A 19,921-nucleotide genomic window follows, 5' to 3' on the forward strand; every position below is an offset into this window, starting at 1 on the left:
ATATATCTTTTTCCTTTTTTTTTTTGAGACAGGGTCTCACTCTGTTGCCCAGGCTGGAATGCAGTGGTGCAATCATGGCTCACTGCAGCCTCAACCTCCCCAGGCTCAAGTGATCCACCCTTTTTAGCCTCCCAGGTAGCTAGGACTGCAGGTATGTGCCTGACTAAACTTTTTTTTTTCTTCTATAGCATGTAGTATTAGGGTTTCACCATGTTGCCCATGCTGGTCTCAGACTCCTAGGCTCAAGTGATCTGCCCACCTTGGCTTCCCAAAGTGTTGGGATCACAGGTGTGAGCCACTGTGGCCAGCCTAAAATATGGTATTTTGCTTAGAAGTTTTAGTTATTTCCAGCAGTCCAGATACCTATCCTGTCATTGCTTTGGAAATGGAAGTCTATGATTTTAACATATTTTGAAGCCTCAATTTCCTCATTTGAAAAATGAGGATGATAGTTTATACCTCACAGTATTGTGGTGAGATGATTAGTGTAAATCTCTTAATTCTGTGCCTGCACTTCAATTAATGTTTACTTATTTGTTTTCAAGTGGCATTCTCAGAGTCTAAACATAAGGTGCTCTATCTTGCTATATTTTTATTTGTATATGGCATACCTAATACCAGGAAATGAAGATGTAAATAATCTAAGATACTAATAAATTTTGTTTATTAAGAAACATAGTTGGTTTTTTCCATTTCAAAATTTTCCATTTCTAATGAGAACCAAGTAATTAAACATAATTACTAGCCTAGATCTTAACTGAGAACATGAGATTTATTGAAGGGGAATCCTCAATTAATTTGTACATTTCTTGAGAAGTGGAAAATTTGAAAACATTCTCTCCCACCATAATCAAATAAGAGTTTAAGTGGATAGAAAATGAATGATTCTTCTTATAATAAACTAGGCTATGCCCTAATTTTTACTGTTTCCTATTGCCACAAATTGCATGGGATTTTTTTTTTTAATCCATAGATATGTTTACTCTAAGCAGTTGCCCTTCTCTTTAAGAACAGTGTCCATTCAGGGCCAAGTAGGCCTTGCTTAGAATCCTATGTCAGTTGACCTGAGCCTTGGGCTGTCTCAGGGACACTTCTTTAGCAGGTGCATTGTAATATTTTTCACAGCCAGCATAGTTTCTGTACAGGTGGGTTTGATGAGCATCTCTGGGAGTAAAAATCCAAAATACCCAGTGTCACGTAGTTCGAAAGCAAATGCATAAGGTATTCCATTTTTGTAGGCCCAATCCATTGAGCTACCCGAGCTCACATCTAAAAGTTAAAACAAAACAAAAAAAAGATCAGCCTCACTAGAGTTGGTATAATTTTCTAAATGTATATACTGTATAGTATCTGCTTATTAAGCTTTACTAAATCATTCCAAGTAGATGCTGTTTCAATAAGAATGATTTAAAAGAAGTTCCTTGGCATCTGGTACAAGGAACTTATAAATCATAACTGGATCCATCTTTAAGGATCTAGTCTACATGTGAATGCCTTGCCAGCATGATGACCTCAAAATTTCTCAAACTCAATTCCAGAAATGTTTATGTTCATCCCCACTTTATTCACCTATAAACAACTATACCGGGAACTTTTTGTTTTTAGTTATCACTCAGTTCTTATCTACATCTGGTGTCTAGAATATTGAAATTGTGTTCCCAGAAACTTCCTTTGTGTGTGTGTGTGTGTGTGTGTGTGTGTGTGTGTGTGTGTGATGGAGTCTCGCTCTGTCACTCAGGCTGGAGTGCAGTGGCATGATCTTGGCTCACTGCAACCTCTGCCTCCTGGGTTCAAGTGATTCTTCTGCCTCAGCTTCCCAAGTAGCTGGGATTACAGGCTTGCACCATCATACCAGCTAATTTTTGTATTTGTAGTAGAGGTGGGGTTTTAACCATGTTGACCAGGTTGGTCTTGAACTCCTGGGCTCAAGTGATCCTCCCTCCTTAGCCTCCCAAAGTGCTGGGATTACAGGCCTGAGCCACTGTGCCTGGCCCCAGAAAACCTGCTTATTTCTTCTGCCTCTTTGTGTTTCCACACCGGCTTAACCTATTCTATGTCTTTACTTAGATTTGTACTTTCCATATTCATCCCTGTTTTCTTATAGTTTCATTTGATTCTCTAGTTGGCTTTGGTCAATTATTTCATTGAATCTCTCTCCAGACCCTCAACATGCCTCATTCCTGTGCGTTTGGCTCATCCTCAACCCCTGGCCCAGTTTCTCTCCTTCCACTAGGTGAGGGAACTAGAGAAAATCCTCGCTGAGTGGAGATCCTATAAAGCCACACTACCTCATTACAGAAGTCTTTTTCTGCCCCCATGCTGCTCTAGGCTCCTTTTCTAGTCCTTTATTTACTGAACCTTTCCCATTCTCTTCTCATCTTCACTTTATACTGTCCCCCCTACTCTAGATCAAGGATCCCTGATCCCCAAGCCACAGACCAGTACTGGTATGATCTGTAAGTTCCATGCACTGGTACCAGTCTGTGGCTTGTTAGGATCTGGGCTGCACAGTAGGAGGTGAGTGGTCGGTGAGCCAGTGAAGCTTCATCTGTATTTATAGCCACTCCCTATCACCTGCATTACTGCCTGAGCTCCAGCTCCTGTCAGAGAATGGCACATTAGATTCTCATAGGTGCATGAATATGTGCAGGATCTAGGTTGTGCATTCCTTATGAGAATCTTATGCCTGATGATCTGTCACTGTCTCTTATCACCTCTAGATGGGATCGTCCAGTTGCAGGAAAACAAGCTCAGGGCTCCCAATGAAGCTGTATTATGGTGAATTGTATAATTATTTCATTATATATTACAATGTAGTAATAGTGGAAATAAATTGTGCAACAAAGGTAATGCACTTAAGTCATCCCAAAACCACCCTCCCCCACCCTACCCCTGTCCATGGAATAATTATCTTCCATGAAACGGGTCCCTGGTCCCTGAGGATCACTGCTCTAGATGATTGCCCCACTGTCTCCTCCACTGACATTGCAGCTCTCTGACTTTCCCCTGTTGAGCTCAGAGGAAGAAATGCGCCCTGTCTTTTACATGTGTCACCTCTTGATACTGTTGGTTACTGTTTTCTCTGGTCATGAAAGGCCCTGTTCCATGACCTTATTTTACTAATTATGCATCTGCATTGGCAAAAGTACTCAAGGACCTCTTTCCTAGAGTGCTTCCGTCACATTATCCTGCCATATGCCCTTGGTTGCCCTCTTCTTTTGCTTTAGAATCTAAAGGAGAATCTATATATACTATGTCTACATCCTCAACCACTTTCAATCTGGCTGTTGCCTCTACCCGTGTATTAAACTTTCTTTTTGAAGGTTACCAATGACTGCAGGCCTAGCCTCTTTTTCTGTTTTCCCTTTTCCCCTCAGATCCCACTTTCAGTGTCTCCACAGCCTTTAACACAACTGACAAGCCCTCTGGCTACTCTCTCCTTCTGGCTCCTGTGCCCTTACACTCCAGCTTTTCAACAGAGTTGAAAGCAGGGAACTAGAGGCAGCCTGCAGCCTGGGCTGTATCTGATCCCTCCACATACTTGGTGACTTCTCTGTGCCTCAGTCTCCCTTTTTGAAAAAGAAAGATGATAATACAGTACCTGCATAGCATAGGGTTGTTGGGAAAATGAAATAAAGAAATAAATCACTTGAAAATACTCAAGATATATTAACTGTTATTATTTTGTCTCTTTATACCCCCAAGTGCATATAGTTTTTAGTCTAACAGGCTTTTAATAAATCATTCATTAAATGAATAAATGTTTCATGGAAAAATTTTTGTATACATTTTTCCTAAAATTTATATAACCCAGCTTGAGATAATCCTATTATTATTATTTCAAAGCATGGTCATTTACTCAAAAAAGTATCACTTTTATGGTATTTTTCCTAGGACAAGTAAGAGGTGGAATTATTATTATTATTATTATTTTCTTGAGATGGCATCTTCTTTGTCACCCAGGCTGGAGTGCAGTAGTGCGATCTTGGCTCACTGCAACCTTTGCCTCCCTGGTTCAAGCGATTCTGCCTCACTGGTTCAAGCGATTCTCCTGCCTCAGCCAACTGAGTAGCTGGGATTACACGTGTGCACCAGTAATTTTTATATAAAATTTTTATATAAAAATATAAATTTTAAAAAATACTTTTAATAAAGATGGAGTTTCACTATGTTGGTCAGGCTGGTCTTGAACTCCTGACTTCAGATGATCTGTCCACCTCAGCCTCCCAAAGTGCTGAGATTACAGGTGTGAGCCGCTGCGCCAGGCCACAGATGGGATTATTATGTAAAATGACAATTAAAATGACTCTGCTATTTCTCAGATTCCCTTTGCTTCAGTTAAGGACAGAAAATAGACTGTGGCTTCAGGGTCCCTCTGATTAGGGTACATTGGAACTACAAATAGTATTCATAGTAGCCAAGTCAGAGACAATATGTGCCAACAGTTACATCACGGTGATGTGACAGCCTCATGTCTTTTTCATTTTTTTTGAAATGGAGTCTTGTTCTGTCAGTGGAGTGCAATGGTGCGATCTTGGTTCACTGCAACCTCTGCCCCCGGGGTTCAAGAGATTATCTTGCCTCAGCCTCCCAAGTAGCTGGGATTACAGGTGTCCTCACTACTACACCTGGCTAATTTTTGTCTTTTTTAGTAGAGAAGGGGTTTTACCATTTTGGCCAGGCTTTCAAACTCCTGACCTCAGATGATCCACCCACCTTGGCTTCCCAAATTGCTAGGATTATAGGCGTGAGCCACCGCAGCCAGTCACACCCTCATTTTTATGGTAATAGATTGTTTTCAGTAAATATAACACTCTGGCTGTGCCTCTATATGAAGCTGAAAAGGTGAATGGGTAGTAAGATTTAAAACAATTAATGTTTAAAAACTGTTAATGTATATATTATGTTGGTATCAATTGGTAATATGAGTTTTTAAATACAATTTTTTCCCTTTCAGGGTGAACACTGAAAAACAGTTTTAAAAAGGTCAGTGTAAGACCCATGATCATGGACTTTGAAAAAACAAACAAAACTATTCATATTGCTGACATTCTCATTATTAGAATAAACTTATTTGTCAATGTTAATTGACAAACCAAGTCTTTGTTCTGAAGGCTGAAGAAAATGAGTGGTAAAACATTAGGAATACAATGATAGGTAGATTAAAGAAGTCAAGAAGAACTTTGCTACTTTACCCAGACACGTAATCAGATGTCACTACCTATACATATACAGACAACATGCGTGTGCTTACCTTCATTTGCATATGCAGGCATCCATATATACATGATTTCTTACTAAATTTTTCCAAGTCATATAGCGAATAAATTTTAGAGTTTAAGAGACCCTGAATCCAATTATTGTTACAGTTGTGGAAACTGAAGCTCAGGATTAATAAATATACTGGCCTGGTTGACACACCTGGTAGAATTAGGACTAGAATGCACATATTATGATTCATTGTGTAAGTTCTTTCCACATACCCAGTCGGAAGGACATGCCATCCTCAAATAAGCCAGATTGGTATATTAATTATTTTGGGTTGAAAACATTGGAGATTGTAGTTTCAGAAAGGGTGAGCTGAGGTGTTTCTTTCTGCATGCAGAAAACAGTAAAGATTCCTCTAGGAGGGGTAGTCTCACAATAAGAAGGGTGAGAAAAGAGTCTGATGATAACATCAGAGACTTGGAATTCAAGGCTGTGGTGGACCTAAATATACTCAACAAAGTAACCCTTATCTTCTACTGGTTTTATATACCTCCTATTTATTTCCTAGTAACTGCCCTAGAAAATTTACTGTCCTTAGCCAGATTTTTTTTGTCCTGTTATTTATTCTCAAATTTATCGTTCCTTGTCCAAAACGCATAAAATCATCTTGCTTTGGCCACTTCTTTGGACTTCACTCTGTTATGAAGATCCCCATGTACACACAGAATTAATAAAATGTGTATACTTTTATCTTGTTTAAGCTGCTTGGTGTCAATCTGGTTTCTAGATCCAGCTGAAGAGCCTACTTAAAGATGGAAGAGGAGGGGGGTGGGAAGTGATCTCTGGCTCTGCTATACATTTTTCTCCATGTAAAAAAAGAAATACTTTTAAATAAAAAAAAAAAAAGAAAAAGAAAAAGAAAAAGAAAAAGAAAAAAAAAGAAATACTTTTAAATCACCTTTTAAGGGATAATTCAATGGAAGGTGCTACATAAGAAACAGCATTTCATAACAAGAATGGTGGAGGAAGGGAATAAAAGAGAAGCTGGTGTAGGGCTGAAATAGTTACTTCATTATCTTCCCAACGCCTGTTTTCATGCCTGTAGTAGTTAGAATTGCCTAAGGAGCCCATTTTGGTATGTTCCTGTCATAAGATCTCAGTTCAGCTTGTAGTTACTACTGCATGCTTAGCATATTCTCTGCTTGAATTTGTTTAAATGGGTACAGTGATTTCTGTCAAGCTGTATAAAACTAATCACATATAAAGTCCTATTTTCTTCAGCTAATTTGATAGTCAAAAATTTCACTTTAGGGAGAACACACTTTCTTCTTTCTAAAGGGAAGTCATGATACAGGATATTGGTTCAAGAGAGGATTCTAACACAATGTATGCAGGAAACTTACACAATGTTGTGGAGGCTGGTCCGTATCTGTATTGGACCCCGTATACTGACTGAAGTGCATTCACAGCTTTATAAGCTGCAGATTCCTATGAGGGAAAATGGAGAAATTTTACATATTGTTGCATTGAAACTTTTCGATACACTGCTATGTTGTTTGAGACTTATCAGTCATCAACAAGATGGGCTCACTGGTTAAGATCTATATTCACTAATAATATTATATTACTCTTATGTCACACACTACATTTTGCAACATGTTTTAGAACACATCAGTTCATTTACCTCACAAAAAATCAGTGATCAATAATATCTTCATTTTATAGATGAGGGAAGGCTCAGCAAGGTTAAATGGGTATGCAGTGCAGTTGAGCTAAGTACTCACATTTTCTGAGGCTGACTTAGTGTTCTGTTCTCTTCACTTTAGTTCAGGGACACCTATTTCTATAAGTTACAAAATGTTTGGCAGGGCAGGGACCATGTCAGTCTTAGTCACAGCGCACAACCAGTACTTAGCAATGTGCCTGTATACAACAGATGCTTGATCAATATTTCACATATGAATGTTGAATAAGCATAAATCTGAAAGTGTACTAAGATAATCATATTGATTCTTAAGTATATATGTCACTGGGTATGTACAAGGTATTTAGAACACATCTGAATCATTAAAATTTTTTAAAATACATTAAGAATGATTTTTCTTATGCTATGTGCTTATCCTCACTGGGAATGGAAATAACAGTCAGAATGCTGACTTCTAAGGTTACATATGTCTCCCCCAGAACTTAGACAGGTACTGCTAAGATGAAGAAAGTCTAAGGTAGAATTTTTCCTAACAATGCCAAAAATTAGGAAAAATATTCAACACAATCGAAATACTGAAAGATGGATATCCTATCATGAACTAGAATGATACTCATTATCCTTTAAATATGGTATAAAAACATTGGTTTCAACCAGGAGTTAGAGAAGTATTATATGACAAGTGAGAGGAAAAGAAGTATGTTGAAACCAGAATACGACTCTCCCATTTCAACTTGCTTATGAATAATTTAATACTTAAATTGAAGCACTCCGGACAACATGGGGGTGTGTGCCGGACTGAGCTTCAGGCTGCTGTCCTCATTCAGCTCAGAAATGCATTAGGCAGTATTTGCAGCAAATGCCACTGTTTGTGGTTATATTCAGGGACCAGCCTCCAGAAGCTGGCACGCTATTTACTACTGATCCCACTGATGATGACATTCTTCTCATGGAAGCCAACAGAAAAGGACTATAAACACCATAATGAAATTTCTTTATGGAGATTGTGCTAAGATTTTTAACATCTTCTCCAATGGTCTCAGCAATATTCCATGGCAAGGGCAGATATTTCTACATTTAGAAGATGATTGCATTCTGCTAGTGAGGGAACTTTGCTTCTCATTATTTAAACTGACTAAACCCAAGGGGGGAAAAAAAGAGAATCACTTTGTCTGTTTACACAAAGGAGGTGCACAGTTTTAGCCCTTTGAGCTCACTGCACCTCTGCTACTTGGGTACTGGTGCATGTTGACTAGGGTTTAGATATATATCCACAAAAATAAAAAAATAAAAACTGTCATTTTTTCCCCCAGAATTATTTTCCAGGTGTCCACAGCTAGATACCTATTTGAAAGGGCTGACTCAAGTGATCCTTCCTTTCTTCACTGTCTCCTGTTTCCAATTGTCCAGAAGGACCTAGGCATCAGTTACTGGTCTTCAGCTAAGTAAATGGTATATGTGTATATACATACTCACTTGCTTACTTATTTGTTTGTTTGTTTGATGGAGTTTTGCCTTTGTTGCCCAGACTGGAGTGCAATGATGTGATCTCGGCTCACTGCAACCTCCGCTTACCAGGTTCAAGTGATTCTCCTGTCTCAGCCTCCCAAGTAGCTGGGATTACAGGCACCCGCCACCACCCAAGGTTAATTTTTATATTTTTAGTAGAGATGGGATTTCACCACGTTGGCCTGGCTGGTCCCAAACATCTGGTCTCAGGTGATCTGCCTGCCTTGGCCTCCCAAAATAGTATATAATTTCCGTTTTAAAGCAACTTCATGACTTTAAAAATGTTGCCAGAAATACTGAATCTTACCTATTGATGGAATGTTTTTAAACAATTTTAATCAAATTTAATGGTTTCTGCTTAACATTCAGGGATTGCCTAGTTTCTGAGAATTGTAATCATGATTTTGGTAACCAAACTTATCCTTAACTCTCTCCAGGATTTCTCAACAATGGCACTGTTGACATCTTAGACTGAATAATTTTTTTGCTTTGGGTTCTATCCCATGCACTGTAGGGTGTTTAGCAGCATCCTTGGCCTATACCCGCTACATGCCAGTAGTATCCCCCAACCCTGTTGTGCCAATCAAAAATGTCTATAAACATTGCCAAATGTCCACAGAGAGACAAATTCATCTTTTTTTTTTTTTTTTTTTTTTTTTTTTTTTTTTTGCCTTTGAGATAGGGTCTCACTCTGTCACCCAGGCTGGAGTACAGTAGCATAACGTTAGTTTACTGTAACCTCTGCCTCCTGAGCTCAAGCAATCCTCTCACCTCTGCCTCCTGAGTTGCTAGGATTACAGGTATGCACCACTAACCACTAAGCCTGGCTAATTTTTTTTAAAAACAGTTATAGAGATGAGGTCTCACTATATTACCCAGGCTGGTCTCAAACTCCTGGGCTCAAGCAATCCTCCAGCCTGGGCCTCCCAAAGTGCTGGGATCACAGGCACTAATTATCTATTTTATGCCACATCTTTTAATCTAAGACAAAGGAAAACAGTATTAACTCAAGGTGGGAAGATAAATTTAAAATACAAAGAACATTCTCATATAACAATTTTTATTTAATTATTTTTAATTAAAATTTGTTTTTTTTTGAGACAGGGTTTCACCATGTTGGCCAGGCTAGTCTTGAACTCCTGACCTCAGATGATCATCTTGCCTCAGCCTACCAAAGTGCTGGGATTACAGGTGTGAGCCACCGTGCCCAGCCTTTTTTTTTTTTTTTTTTTTTTTTTTTTTTTTTTTTTAATGGAGTCTTACTCTGTCTCCCAGGCTGGAATGCAGTGGCAGGATCTTAGCTCACTGCAACCTTGGCCTCCCAGGTTCTAGTGATTCTCCTGCCTCAGCCTCCTGAGTAGCTGGGGCTACAGGTGTGTGCCACCACAACTGGCTAATTTTTGTATCTTTAGCAGAGATGGGGCTTCACCATGTTGCCCAGGCTGTTATCAAACTCCTGGTGGCTTGGCCTCCCAAAGTGCTGAGATTACAGGCATGAGCCACTGTGCCTGGCCCTCATACGATAATTTGACCCACAGAACAGTTAAATAGCAGTGTAGAATATAATTATCACTTTTACAACATTTCCAAAAAGGAGGAATTTGCTCAGAATTCTTGGAATGCCAAGAACAAAATTCTCTTTTTGGACGGAATAAAAGGCTTCCCCATGTCCTCCACTGGCTTCCTTGTATTTCCCATTTCTCCCAGGTCTTAGACATCTAGATCAGAAATTCCTAAAACCCAAGCAATCGGTGCGGTATTTGGAGTTTAAGGTGTAGGGGAAAAGGGAATGATTCTCTTTAATACATTTTTAAATTCGAGTATAACATTGTGGTATAATAAAAAAAAAAAATATTTGGTCCTTGTCCCTTGTTCTTGGCACACAGTTTCTAAAAACTCCTGGAATCTCCAGAGTGCTAAGTATCTTTTGGATGGTAATGAGAAGTCTTGTGGCTGGAGGTCCCTAGGTTGCTTCAGGGTCCAGAAAGACCAAACATTGTAATTAAAGAGTTGAAACTTTTAGGCCCATCCTTCACCCCCTGAGGAGGAGAGAGGGGCCAGAGATTGAGTCCACACTCCAGTGGTTAATGACATAATGAGTTAGACCTATGTAATGAAATCTCTATAAATACCCCTAAACAGCGGGGTTTGGAGAGTGTTTGGGTTAATGAGCACTGAATGTGCTGGGAGATTGATGCACCCGGAGAAGGCATGGAAGCCCTGTGCCCCTTCCCCTATACCTTGCCTTATGCATCTCTTCCATTTGGTGTGTTCCTGAGTTGTGTTATTAACTGATTGACAAGACAGGATCTCACTCTGTCTTTCTGGCTGCAGGGCAGTGGCATGAACATGACTAACTGTAGCCCTGACCTCCTGAGCTCAAGTGATCCTCCTGCTCCAGCCTGCTGAGTAGTTGGGACCACAGGTGCATGCCACCACCACGCCTGGCCAATTTTTAATTTTTTTGTAGAGATGGGTGTCTCTCCACGTTGGACAGATTGGTCTCAAGCATCTGGGCTCAAATGATATGGCCAGGTATGGTGGCTCACACCTGTAATCCCAGCACTTTGGGAGGCCTAGGTTGGTGGATCATGGGGTCAAGAGATTGAGATCATCCTGGCCAACATGGTGAAACCCTGTCTCTACTAAAAATCCAAAATTTAGCCAGGCACGGTGGCAGGTGTCTGTAATCACAGCTACTTGGGAGGCTGAGGCAGGAGAATCGCTTGAACCTGGGAGATGGAGGTTGCAGTGAGCTGAGATTGTGCCACTACACTCTAGCATGGGTGACAGAGCAAGACTCCATCTCAAAAACAAAACAAAACAAAAAACAAAACAACAAAACTGATCCATCTGCCTGGGCCTCCCAAAGTGCTGGGATTACAGGAGGGAGCCACTGTATCCAGCCAGTTGTGTCTCTTAAATAAACAGGTAATAGTATATAAAGCTCTTTCCTGAGCTCTATGAGTCATTCTAGTGAATTATCAAACAAGAGGTGAGCTGGCAGAAGCTTGCAACTCTGTAGCCTAGTCAGACAGGAATGTGGTTAACTTGGGAACCTTCTGCTTGCTCCTGGTGTTTGAAGTGAGGCCAGTCATGCGAGACTGAGTCCTTAAAACTGTGGAGTCTGATGCTAACTCTGGGTAGTCAGTGACCAAATGGAATTAATTTTTGGATACCCAAGAAGTGTTGTAGAAGTGGTGCTGAAAAAAGACATCACACATTAGGTGTCAGGAGGCCAAAAAAGCCTTAAAACATACACATGGAAGAGTGCACCATTTTGAGTTGGTAGCACAACAAATGATCACAAATTGAACACATTCATGGAACTATCATCCAGGTCAAGGAATAGAAGTGCAGCAGCAACCCAGTCTCCTTCCAATCACTGCACCCTCTCCCTCTTCCCCAAAGCTAAGTGCCACCTGACTTTTAGAACTGTACATTAAGTTTTTCTTGGTTTTTGAACTTTATAGACTTTTAGATGTTATAGGCTCTGAAATGACTCACTTTGTTATGAATTATGTCCTATAGTGGATAGCTTGCTGGGTTTCTGATATAAAGTAAGTCTGCTTTTTCATTTTGAAGTAATCTTATGCCTGTAAGTCTGTTCATCCTTAGTACTAGCTTGTCAGATACACACCCAAAGATTTAGTAGCATTAAGCAAATAGCACTTATAAATTAAAACTTGCTTTTAATTAATGAGAGTCAATCTATAATTAATGAACAATCATTTACTCAATAAAGTTAATTACAGCCTTGCATACATGACCAAAGCTGTGATACTAATCAAATCTACCCTGACCTTTTCTGTGTAACCTGTGGTAAGAATGTAAATAGGTTTGAAATGATTGTATTTGGGAAGCAGCACTGTGGTTAAAAGAAACAACTATGGAGCTAGACTTGGGGCTGAATCCTGGCTATGAGACTTAGTAGTTGTGTGTTCTCCATCTAATTACTTAATCTCTCTGGGTCTCAATTTCTAGTTTCTTCATCTGTGAAGTTGGGATAATAAAAGCTGCCTCATGTGATTGTTATGAAGAATAAATTAACACACATAAAATACTTAAGCTAAACACAAATACATGTTTGCCATTATCATTAGTATTTAGAACCATCTTAGCTTTAGAAAAGCAGCATGAGGCCTGACACACAAGCACAGGGTCAAATACTTACCACGCAGCTAAAATTGGGAATTGTTGCATATTTGTAAGAATAGGGATACAGCAACATCTGAGCATATGCGTGAAAGGAGAGATAAGCCCTAATGTGCTTTCTGTGTTTTCGAAGGAAGTTAGCTACGGCCTTCACTTCTGGCTCAGATTCTGGAAAAGGGCCACAATATGTATCATCACAAGGGTGCATAGAAGCTCCTTCATCTGCAAATCAGAAAAGAAAATGGGGTGCAAAAGTGGGCAGAGGGGAAAAAGAAATAAGAAACACAAATCAGCACTGTTAAGCTGTGATTTTTCTTTTACTTCTGCAAACATATGGTATTATTAAGCAGTTCATCTAACTTCTCATTTATGGAAATCAATACAAAAATTCCAAGGCAATTCAAGTTCCCATGCACAATAGGAGGGCCTGAATGGAAACCAGGTACTGATTTTGCAACTGAACCTGTACAAACTACTCTAAAGAAACTGCTCTATCAGCTCTCAGTTGTAGCTGCACCTAGCAGCTAGAACAATAGCACAGCAAGTGTTCAACAAATACTTGTTGAACAAGTCAATGTCAGAGAGAAAAGGCTCGACATATGTAAAGGTATCTATAAGATACAAATATAGCTATATCGAGAACATAAAGGCAGGCCAGAAATAATTTCACAGAACATGTTAAAACAATTCCTATGATATTTTTAGAACAGCACTATCCAAACTAGTTTTGTAAAACCAAGAGGCTTTTCTAGTTGGGGATCTGTTAGAGTTTAGTTATGAAATCTTCAAAACAAAATTTTAATAACTTTTGAATTAAAAATCAAATTATATAGGGAAGACTTATTAAGAGGTCTATGGGAGGAAGGAAGGTAAATAAGACTGACTATAACAATCCAAAGTATTATGGTTCCAAGAAAATTTGGAAATAATCACATTTTCCATGGTTATTTACCATATGGAGCCACTAATGTCTTTTCCTCACCTCTAGAAAATGAGAATTCTCTCCATAAACCAGTAGAAAATGCTTGGTGTTTCTGTGATGTAGTCTAATTCTACTAAACATGAAAAGATAGCCTAGTCAAATTGGACTAAATCTTGAGGACTGCAAGTGGAGTTTATGCTGTAGGAAAGTAAAGAGTCAGGATGGGGAACTGACAGCAGCTGGAGTTTCCCTCCTTTGAATCTCATCCTGGATGTGCCTTAGAAGCAAGTGGGCTATAGATGGAACTCAGAATGAAATATGAAAACTATAACTGATATTCTGAAGGGAATGGAAAAACTAAAGACAGATCTGTGGAATCTGGAAAGCCTGGAAAGGCAAGATCACAAACCAAACAACTAATTCTGGAGGGAGCAGAACTGATGAGCCAGAGAAAACAAGAATTTACAATAATCCTAATAAATGTGCTCAAGGGCATGTAGAAGGGCACTGGAAACAAATAGGGACAAGGAGTTATTAAAAAGAGCCAATCAGATATAGTAGAAGCAAACAACTTAATTCAGGGTTGAATGAATACAGTTGATGAGTGAATTCATAAGATGGAGAGTGGTTTGAAACATTCCCAGAAGCCATTGGGAAAGGGTAAAGAACAGGAAAAATGAGACAAAAGTGAAAGGGCATGAAAAATACAAATAAGTGTCAATATGTGATTAATGGGAGCCTTAGAAGGAAATAAAAAAATAAATATTTAAAAAACTGCCAATGAAAATTTCTCCACATTTGTGTGTGCGTGTGTGTGTGTGTGTGTGTGAGAGAGAGAGAGAGATGCAGTCTTGCTCTGTCGCTCAGGCTAGAGTGCTGTGGTAGGATCTTGGCTCACTGCAACTTCCACCTCTTAGGTTCAAATGATTCTTCTGCCTCAGCTTCCTGAGTAGCTGGGATTACAGGCACCCTGCCACCACACCAGGCTAACTTTTGTATTTTTAGTAGAGACGGGGTTTCACCATGTTGGCCAGGCTGGTCTTGAACTCCTGATCTCAAGCGATCCGCCTGTCTCAGCCTCCTAAAGTGCTGGGATTACAGGCTTTAGCCACCATGCCCAGTCAAAAATTTCTCCACAATTAAGCAAAGATTGAACAGACTTATTATGCATCGAACAAAAAGATAAAGGGGAAAATATCAACACTTTGACAAATTAAAGTGAAATTTAAGAAAAGAAAACAATTCTAGAGAGAAAAAGCAGGTCATTTAGAAAGGAACAAGAATTCCATTCACATTAGACTTTTCAACAGCAACATTAGAGTAATATATTTATTAAAAAGGAATTTTGAATCTAGGCTTCTATAACTAGCTGAATTCTCATTGCAATGTGAGAGCGAAAGAAAGATGTTCTCTAGCATCTAAAAGGTCTCAAAAGAATATGCCATACACTGACATACTTTGAAAACACATGGACACAGGGAGGGGAGCACTACACACTGGGGTCCGTTGGGGGGAAAGGGGGGAGGGATGGGGGGGTGGGGAGGTAGGAAGAGATAGCATGGGGAGAAATGACAGATACAGGCGAGGGGACGGAAGGCAGAAAACCACACTGCCATGTGTGTACCTATGCAACAATCTTGCATGTTCTTCACATGTACCCCAAAACCTAAAATGCAATAAAAAAAAGAAAGAAAACACCCCAGAAGAAACTATTCCAACAAAATAATGAGTAACTCTAGAGAGCCTACCTGATATGAGAATTGTAGGTTAGTAAGCACCTTAGTAACATCTATCTAAATAAGCAATATCCAAAGGGGAGAAAGTATAATGGGCTAGGTATCAAATCCTAAGAGATAACAAATTGATGGGAAAATAAAGAGGTGGGGTGGGCAGGGAAGGCAAAAGCAAGCTAAATTGTTGGTCTATTTTGAAAAGGTCTATTTAATATTGATTAAATCTAGAAATTGATGGTAAAAAACAAACCTAAGTATGGGTCTTAAGTTAGGAATCACCACCAGAATTAGAAAAATAGAACACAAACTTCACAACTAATGGAAGTAGCTTTGAACCATTTAATAGAAAGTAATAAAGAAGAAAAAAAGAAAAAAGAAGAAGCAGGGCCGGCTGCAGTGGCTTACACCTGTAATCCCAGCACTTTTGGGATGCTGAGGTTGGAGGATTGCTTGAGGTCAGGAGTTAGAGACCAGCTTGGGCAACATAGTGAGACCCCATCGCTACAAAAAATAAAAAAATTAGCCAGGTATGGTGGCACACACCTGTAGTCCTAGCTACTTATAAGGCAGAGGCAGGATCGCCTGAGCCCAGGAGTTTGAGGTTACAGCAAGTTGTGATGGTGCCATGGGACTCTAGTCTGGGTGACAGAGCAAGACCCTGTCTCTTAAAAGAGGCCGGGTGTGGTGGCTCACGCCTGTATTCCCAGCACTTTGGGAGGCTGAGGCAGGCAGATCACCTGAGGTCAGGAGTTGCCTGGCCAACATGGTAAAACTTTGTCTCTACTAAAAATACAAAAAAATTAGCTGGGTATGGTGGTGCATGCCTATAGAACCTGGGAGGTGGAGGTTGCAGTGAGCTGAGATCATGTCATTGCACTCCAGCCTGGGCTACAAGAGTGTGACTCTAAAAAGAAAAAAAAAAAAAGAAATACTGGAAACAGAGAACAGGAATATTGGAATTAAGAGGGCAGAAATAAGTCTTATGTAACAGTGATTATGAAGAATGCTAATAGATGAAACTCATTGATCAAATGACTGATTTTATTTATTTATTTATTTATTTATTATCTCTAATCCTACAGAAAATGATTGATTAAAGAATTATTTTTAGCAGAGATGAGGTCTTGCCCTGTTGCCCAGGCTGGTCTTGAACTCCTGAGCTCAAGAAATCCTTCCACTTTGGCTTCCCAAAGTATTGGGATTACAGGCATGAGTCATAGTGCGTGACCTGATGTTTTCATATAGAAAAATAAAGAAGATTCGGCAATATCATGTCTACAGAAAAAAATATAGTGTAAGTAGATATAACAGATATCTACTTTTAGTATTGTGGCAGCCTCAGTATTTGTATTAACTTCCTAAGGCTGCCATAACACATTACTATAAACTAAGCCAATTAAAATAACAAAAATTTATTCTTTTATAGTTCTTGAGGCTAAAAGTCTGAAATCAAGGTGTCGGCAGGGCTATCCACCTTCTGAATGCTCTGAGGAAGAATCCTTTCTTGCCTCTTCCTAGCTTCCTATGGTTCTTGGCAATCCTTGGCATTTCTTGGTTTGTGGATGCATTCCAGCCATGTATCACTTAAAGAGAGACATAGTTCTAAGATCAGGTGTGGTGGCTCACACCTGTAATTCCAACTCTTTGGGAGGTTGAGGCGAGCTGATCACTTGAGGTCAGGAGTTAGAGACCAGCCTGGCCAACATGGTGAAACTGTCTCTACTAAAAATACAAAAACTAGCTTGGTGTGGTGGCACACACCTGTAATCCCAGCTACTCGGGAGGCTGAGGCATGAGAATTGCTTGAACCCAGGGGGTGGAGGTTGCAGTGAGCCAAGATTGTGCCACTGTACTCTAGCCTGGGTGACAGAGAGAGAGACACTATCTCAAAATAATAACAATAAAAAATATCTTCTGAGAAATACATCATTAGACAATTTCATCAGTGAGCAAACATCATAGAATGTACTTATGCAAATGTAGATGTATAGCCCATTGCTCTAGGCTGTAAACCTATACAGTATATCATTCTACTGAATACTATAGGCAATTATAACAAGATGATAAATATATGTGTATCTAAACATGGAAAAAGGTATAGCAAAAATACAGTATTATCTTATTGGATCTCTGTCATATATGCAATCACTGTTGACTAAAACATTGTCATGTCGTGCATGACTGTACTCCAGTCTCTTCTTATATGTTCACATGGCTTTCCTGTGTGTTTCTGTGTGTATCCTCTCTTCTTCTTATAAGGACAACTCACTGAATTTAACTAATTACTTCCACAAATACCCCTTTTCCAAATAAGGTCATATTCTAATGTTTCAGTGGATATGAATTTGGGGAAAACACTATTCCACCACGGTTTTGAGGAATTATCCTACTGCAGAAAAACTAGATCCTCTATAGGATACATTCTCTAAGACAGTGTTTATCTTGCAAGAAGCAGAGGAGTCTCCAAGACAAACAGATAAAAGATCAACTTAAAAAACAATAGTGTAATGCTACTCTTGGCAATAGTACTTACAAGAATATGTAGTAGAAAATAAGGTACTATTCACAATATCTATGAATTAAATAGTAAAGAATGCATGATATTAGAAAGAAAATATTAAAACTCTACTAAAAGATCTTTAATTTCAGAACTGATTTAGAGAACTATACCATGTTCATGAATATGATGACTTGGTAGTATAAAGATATTCATTCTTCCCTATTTATTATTTTATTCAATTCAATTTTGACAAAAATACCAGCAGCAGGATTTTGGGAGAAAACTCAACTAAAGAACTCTGAAAATTTTAAGGAAAAGTAAATAGCTAAGAAAATCTTGGAAAAGAAGAGCACAGAAGGGCTTATTCTACCAGGCATTAAAACATATTACATAGGTATAATCATAGAAACAACATGATATAAAGTCAGAAATAAACTAGTAGACCAATGGAACAGAAGCACTAAGAAAATGATTGTTTAGTGAATGTTATTGAGAAACTAGCACACAAAAATACAATGCAATGAAGTGGGCTTTGATTACATCTTATTTCTCTGGGTTGGCCAACTTAGTTGATAATAGCTTTTTTTTTTTGAATGAAACATTTAAATAATTGTTTAATGATTTAAATAACAAAAACAAGACATGGGGCCAGACATGGTGGCTCACGCCTGTAATCCCAGCACTTTGGGAGGCTGAGGTAGACGGATCACAAGGTCATGAGATTGAGACCATCCTGGCCAACATAGTGAAACCCCATCTCTACTAAAAATACAAAAATCAGCTGGGTGTGGTGGTGTGTGCCTGTAATCTCAGCTACTCAGGAGGCTGAGGCAGGAGAATTGCTTGAACCTGGGAGGTGGAGGTTGCAGTGAGCCAAGATCGCGCCACTGCACTCTAGCCTGGCACCTGGCAGTGGAGTGAGACTCTGTCTCATAAAACAAACAAACAAACAAACAAACAAACAAAAAAACCAAGACATGGGAAGGAGGAAAAAAACATAAGGGTTTGGTTGTTGTTACGGACTTTCTCTAACCCTTCTCCTTCATATTATCCTTCCGGATGGACTTACAGAATGTGGAGATGGATATGTAAAAGACGTGCTCTTTAATAACTAAGTTTTTTGATAAGATTATATACTGAGTGAGCAGTGGGGGAAAAGGACCTTATGTATGTTTGGTCATATAAAATGAAGGTAGAATGAATTAAGAAGTTTTAGTATTATAGTCATAATTCCACAAAAAAGAACAAGGAAATGTAAAGAATACAAATATATAAGACAACATACGTCAGGCCACATGTAACAATGTAATAATCAATATAAAGGGCTTATATTTTAAAATTACAAGCTGAAGTTGAATTCAAGTTAACAAAAAATTTTAATACTTCTGTTCTAGACACTATGTTATGCACTGGGGATCAAATATGAGAAAGCCACAGGCCCTGAGTTGAGGAACATAAAGATTATGCTGAAAGACATAAAGATAACAGAAAAAAATCAATATAATGTGGTAAACGCTGTAATATATTTAGAAGACAGGGCAAAGAGGCCATCATCCTGTGCGAGTGTTCAGGAAAATCTTCTTAGAGGAGATAATGTCTCCTGGAAGAGATAAGTCTAGAGGGATAGATATGAGTTAGAAGTTAATTTCAGGTAGTAAGAACAATGATTCACAACAGTAAAAAGGCAACAGACATTTGGTAGTAAGGTTCAAAATAAAATGTGAGTCAGAGAATTTTGGTGGATGTGCCTAGAGTGGTAATTAGGAACTGGTTCATGGAACATCTTATATATTATGCAAAGGAGATAATAGTGCCCTTTAGGCAGTGAAGAACCTCTGTGGTGCCCATAAAACACACTCCTGAGACCTCGTGCTGCAGTGATGTCGTTGACTGACAGCTCCATTTGCTACCCTCTGGATCCATCACTACATTCTCATCAAGCCTACACTTTCACCACAGTTGCTCCTCGCCAATTGCTGATCATAGTAGAGGCACTAGTGCAGGCCCATTCTTGCCAGGTGCAGGTATCCTTTACAAGGCAACTTTGGCTTGAGGCATCCCCATAGGCTTGCCAAAGCCTTTCTTAGAGCTGCACATTAGTCTGAGACTCTTCCGGCCCCATCTTTCTTTTCCTTCTTTCATAGGTTTCTTACCTGCATCATGGCAAAGAGGCTGTCCTAGTCTATTCT

At 39.2% G+C, this 19,921-nt stretch overlaps 1 protein-coding gene across 1 annotated transcript in view; it reads right to left on the bottom strand.

The window, feature by feature from the left end:
• Positions 1-1,081: 1,081 nt before the first annotated feature.
• The window catches only part of CPA6 (carboxypeptidase A6), a 331,259-nt gene continuing 312,419 nt past the window's right edge, over positions 1,082-19,921 (bottom strand). Inside the window, exons 9-11 of the mRNA XM_003942899.4 lie at positions 12,597-12,799; positions 6,612-6,696; positions 1,082-1,269 (exon numbers count right to left, since the gene is read on the bottom strand). Of these exons, the coding sequence (XP_003942948.1) occupies positions 1,082-1,269; positions 6,612-6,696; positions 12,597-12,799 (476 nt within the window). The remainder of the gene's footprint in view (positions 1,270-6,611; positions 6,697-12,596; positions 12,800-19,921) is intronic.

The sequence above is a fragment of the Saimiri boliviensis genome, chromosome 15 (assembly GCF_048565385.1).
Source record: "Saimiri boliviensis isolate mSaiBol1 chromosome 15, mSaiBol1.pri, whole genome shotgun sequence".
Taxonomy (NCBI): domain Eukaryota; kingdom Metazoa; phylum Chordata; class Mammalia; order Primates; family Cebidae; genus Saimiri; species Saimiri boliviensis.